The sequence below is a fragment of the Sinocyclocheilus grahami genome, unplaced genomic scaffold, assembly GCF_001515645.1.
Source record: "Sinocyclocheilus grahami isolate Dianchi unplaced genomic scaffold, SAMN03320097.WGS_v1.1 scaffold1325.1, whole genome shotgun sequence".
NCBI classification, from domain to species: Eukaryota; Metazoa; Chordata; class Actinopteri; order Cypriniformes; family Cyprinidae; genus Sinocyclocheilus; species Sinocyclocheilus grahami.
The window spans coordinates 95,985-101,121 of NW_015506504.1; the positions used below are offsets into that span (position 1 = coordinate 95,985).

Consider the following 5,137-nt stretch of genomic DNA (forward strand, 5'->3'; position numbering starts at 1 on the left):
TCTGAAGGGGTTTCTCATTAGTACCTGGAAATTTAAGAACAGGGAGAACATAAAGACCTTCAAACAATTGAAACTAAATCTGCAAATTCTGCTGTTGGCCTGCGCTGAGGATCTTTATTACCTGAACACCATGTGTGCCGTCTGTGAACGACTCCACAGGAATACATTTGATTTAATTTAGGTGATATTTTGTAGTAGTGCTATAAGAAGCTGTCATGTGAAATGTGTAAAGTGAAATTAATGAAAGGTGTTGATCTCTGCATTTAATTTATAGTAGATTTGCTTTATTTCATTACATCAGATTTCTTTTTGAGTGTTGTGAGATGATTCTGCGGTTTGTAGCGTTGAGCATTATAACCAATCACACATGATTCTGTTGAGCTTATGAATGCAATATCCAATCAGAGGTGTTTTGATTCGTCACTGCGGAGAACTCGAGTTGTTCAGTGTGGTCTCTCAGTTTTAGACTGAAGTCATGGAGCGCTGTGTTTCTCAAATGGTCCTCGTTTCCTGTTTACACTTAAGTACCTTGGGGTCAATATGACCCCAAACATTGAAAGAGTAATTGTGAAAAAGATATACATTTTTAATCATACAAATAATATATATATTTTTGTGTTTACTTCTCATCTATACATTAACGCTGTGTTTTGGGAGATATGAAGTACTTTTGTACCTATTTTCCACAAAATTCCTCAACTACACCATTAGCTTGCATGTGAAATATAATTATTTATGAAAAAATCACTTAAAGGATGACCTCAATTTAATTTAAGTTGCTTCTGGAAATTGATCTAGGCGTTAGGTGTAGAATTCTGCCATCTGCTGGTTAGAAATAAACCTAAAAGGATTACAGTTTAGGAAAGAAATAGTTTTGACCAGCAGAGGGCCATAGAGAGCCATTCATTTTACTGGATGTAGCCAACTGCTTCTATCACAACTTTTGTGATACATTTTGAGAATTTATGTATATATAAATATTAGAAAAGACATTAAAAATAAATATTCTTTCAAACTATAATTTGTGGTTTTTGATGCATTTTGAAATGTCTGTTTTCAAACAATGCCACAGAAATTGGACAGAAAAATGCCACATAACACACACCTAAAGGACAAGACTTAGAGTCAGATTATAGTTGCATATTATTGACTGTAAAAACAAAACAAAACAACAACTTTAGAATGTGGAGGAAATTAAAAATGTAAATAAAACCAACAGCTATTATGCAGAAATGAACAGGAGTGAAGTGTGAACATAAAATAACTTTTTTTTTTACAATCACATTCTGAACAATGAATATAAAAGTAATAACAAGCTACAAAAAAATTTAAATGTAAAACACATGGGAATCACTAACCAGTCCACAACAATAATCAGTCCACGCAAATCTGGCACAGGATCACTGTGTGAGCAGCACAAATGGCTCTTTTGACGTTTGCGAACTGCTTGTCAGTTTTCGAATCCTTGACCCGTGGACAAACCTGACACCTTTTTCTCTTTGATGATGGAGGTTCAGTGGAGGGCCCTGGAGCGTCGGAAGAATCCTGTTGTCTCTTTAGGATTGTTGCAGAAGCTGGTGCATTAGGCTGGTGTTGCCGTCGCTCCATGTGAGGGGACACCAGAGCTTTCCCCAGCTGCTCTAGAAAGAGCCTCCTTTTCATACTCTTCCCTCTTTCCCATGATGGATTGACTTCTCTTCACACCACAAAGGTATTTATGGCCGAAACATCAAGGATTGTACAGAAGACAACCATTGGCCAACGATTTGTCTTGCGCTTGCAGCTGTAGGTTGCAACCATCTGCAATATTTCAAACACACACACACACACACACAAATTAGTATATCTGCTGACAAAATAAATACCACTCACTCTATCACCAACTTTAAAAATTAGCAAAATAATGCATCAAATCATAAAATTTGTAAATACCTTGTCATGGTTGTCAACTCCACCTTTGCAGCGATTGTAGTCCAAGATGACCTCTGACTTCTTGTCCTCCCTGTCGCTGATTTTGGCATCCTTGTGACATGTGCTCATGAGCACATTTTTATTAGTCAGTTATTCTAATGCACATAAACATATAGATACAGTCTCAGCTATACAATGGAAAACAATAAGAAGCATACAATCAGGTAGAAAAATGAATACAGTCAGGCTAGAGGCTAAATATGCACCATAGAATAGAAGATCAAGAGAGGTTAGCACCAGAGAGGTGTCCATATCTGCCAAAAATCATTAGACTTTTGATGTATATCAAAGATGAGTTTCTCAAGTGGAAGTAACATAGATATTTGAGACAACCACGTTTTAAAAGAGGGTACTTGAGGACATGAGCACAGTAACAATATACATTTCTTTGCCAGATAAACTGGCAATGTTAGAAACAGTTGTTTGGTGTGGAAGTCAAACACAGTCTCCACTCCACTGTATACCAAATACAATTCCAGAGAAAAACAAAATTTCAACTTAAAAAGACTTCGTAAAAAATTATGTACTTTAGTCCAAAAAGAAAAGATTCTGTCACAATACCAGAAGCAGTGAAGGAATGTTCCTTTGCGTTTTTTGCAATTAAAACAAAGATCAGAGGAATTTCTGTAAATCTTTTTTAAACGTAAAAGTGTAAGGTAAACTCTGTTAATGAATTTATAATTGAGTTCGTGAATCCCCAATGAAGTACATTTAGAGAACAAATTGTTACATCCCTTACAAAAATGTCCTGTGGTATTCCATATGATAAAACATCAAATGTACCACATAAAACTAGGCTCTATACTCCAGTCCAATAGGTGGCGGAAATGCACCATTTAAGTGGGTTTGCCACCCGCCATTAAAAAGAAAAGAAGTCGTCGTCGTCCTCTGAGGAGAGTTCAGCAGCTCACGGTATTTCTCATATTTACACAACTATCAAACACACTTTATACAGTCTGTTTAAGCCACATCTTACAGACTCATGTCTGTGGTGTTTTCATCCGTTTCAGCGCTACTTGTGCGTCTTTTTGTTTGTAGCGAGAACTGTTGACTGATTCTATCATCTATTTTATCATCTATCCTGACTCAGATACTGTGTTTCTATCAGCAAACACTGAGAATAAAGAGAGATGATCTGCTGATGATGAGGAATTAAATCAGACGATTTTGTGAGCTTTTATGCGATTGTTTCTATGTTTGTAGTGAGAATTGTTGCTGAATGTCAAGTTAAACATTAATCTGTGAGGGGAATGATCTCAAGTGTTGCTGCTGCTGTTTTATTTCTACACTTTTGGCATCTTTGGCAGATTAAACCCGTTAGTTTGTTAAAATATACTGAAACAGAGACTGCTAGCGTTACATTGAGCCTATAATGAGCCGCGCGAGACATCCACACATAAATGTGAATATAGAGAAATATGAACCAAATGTGACACTGAAATCATTAAATACTGCTTTGTGCTGCTCTTTATTTGAAGATGTTTTATGGTCATTTTGTTTCTGTACAAAACTTTAATGAGTTAATTACTTCATTGCAATGAATAGTTATTAGAAAATCTAGATTAGACATGCATATTATGGTGCTTTAGGGCAGTTATGTACTTTAGCGTTAGTTTTTTGTATTATTTATGTTTTATACATATTGTGAGAACTAGATACTGAAGAACAAATAGGTTGGTGGTTATTCTTGATTCTTCATTAATGAGGCTGAAGGTAATAAAGCTTCAAACAGTATTAGTTTTGTTGTAACAGGAAAAATCTTTAGAGCTGTTGAATAATCTAGAGGAAGCATCATATAATAAGAGACACTTTCTATGATATGGGTACTTTCTTAACAAAATTAATGTATATTAGATAATTTTGTTGTTGATCAAACATATTTAATAGTTCTCCCTGTAGAAACGTGATTTGTGTCTATAATACTTACAAATAGTTAAAGTTTCAGAGAGACATAATTTATACAAAGTTAAAATTTCAGAGAGACATAATTTATACAAATGCATCAAAAAGATATATATATATATATTGCTGGTTGTGGAGGTCCTGGGCTGGTGTGGTTACACCTTTGGAGATGGCTTATGGTAGAGAAATGAACATTCATTTCACGGGCAACAGCTCTGGTGGACATTCCTGCAGTCAGCATGCTGTGGAAAGAGTTTAACACGCAAACCTCATCTTGATGTTCACATGAGAATTCACACTGGAGAGAAACCGTTCACTTGTGATCAGTGCGGGAAGAGTTTTTCACAATCATCAAACCTTAAGAGACACATGAGGATCCACACTGGAGAGAAACTGTACACATGTGATCAGTGCAGGAAAACATTTTTGAGGGCTTCAGTCCTGAAGACACACCTGATAGTTCATACAAAGGAGAAACCACATTCATGTCATTTGTGTGGAAAGAGCTTTTCACATCTACAAAGTTTGAAAGAACATAAAAAAATACATACTGGTGTGAGAGAGTACCTGTGCTTTGAGTGTGAAAAGACTTTTACTTCAGCGAGCAGTTTAAAACTGCATGAGAGGATCCACACTGGAGAGAAACCTTACAAGTGTTCACACTGTGACAAGAGATTCAGTCAGTCATCACATCTGAAAACACACGAGAGGATCCACACTGGAGTGAAACCGTATCACTGCACTGCATGTGGGAAGTGTTTCAATCAATCATCTGCTTTACACAAGCATACAAATAATATTCACAGTAAGTAGATCATCTTCAGATCCAGCACTTTCAGATCTGATGCTGTGTCCTCAACAAATCCTTATCAAACGGAATTTATTCCAAGTGCGCTCTTTTATCTGGGTCATGAAGGATGCTCCATTCACGAATTAATCTCTTTTTGAGTCGATTTCTGTTCAAGGTCTTGAACAAAGAAGCCTGCAAAACGGTGTGCATTTGTTCATGAATCACTTTGAATAATTTGTTCAGTTCCCTGCACGCACTGAATCGTCTGAAGCAGTTTCTCATTCGTACCTGGAAATTTAAGAACAGGGAGAACATTAAGACCTTCAGACAATTGAAACTAAATCTGCAAATTCTGCAGTTGGCCTGCGCTGAGGATCTTTATTAGCTGAAAGTGTTTCAATCAATCATCTGCTTTACACAAGCATACAAATAATATTCACAGTAAGTAGATCATCTTCAGATCCAGCACTTTCA

General features: G+C 36.3%; 1 protein-coding gene across 1 annotated transcript in view; it reads left to right on the plus strand.

Moving 5' to 3' along the window:
* The window catches only part of LOC107569233 (zinc finger protein 850-like), a 44,005-nt gene extending 39,192 nt beyond the window's left edge, over positions 1-4,813 (plus strand). Inside the window, exon 4 of the mRNA XM_016255262.1 lies at positions 4,154-4,813. Coding sequence (XP_016110748.1) covers positions 4,154-4,686 — 533 coding nt within the window. The 3' untranslated portion in view covers positions 4,687-4,813. The remainder of the gene's footprint in view (positions 1-4,153) is intronic.
* Positions 4,814-5,137: the final 324 nt, after the last annotated feature.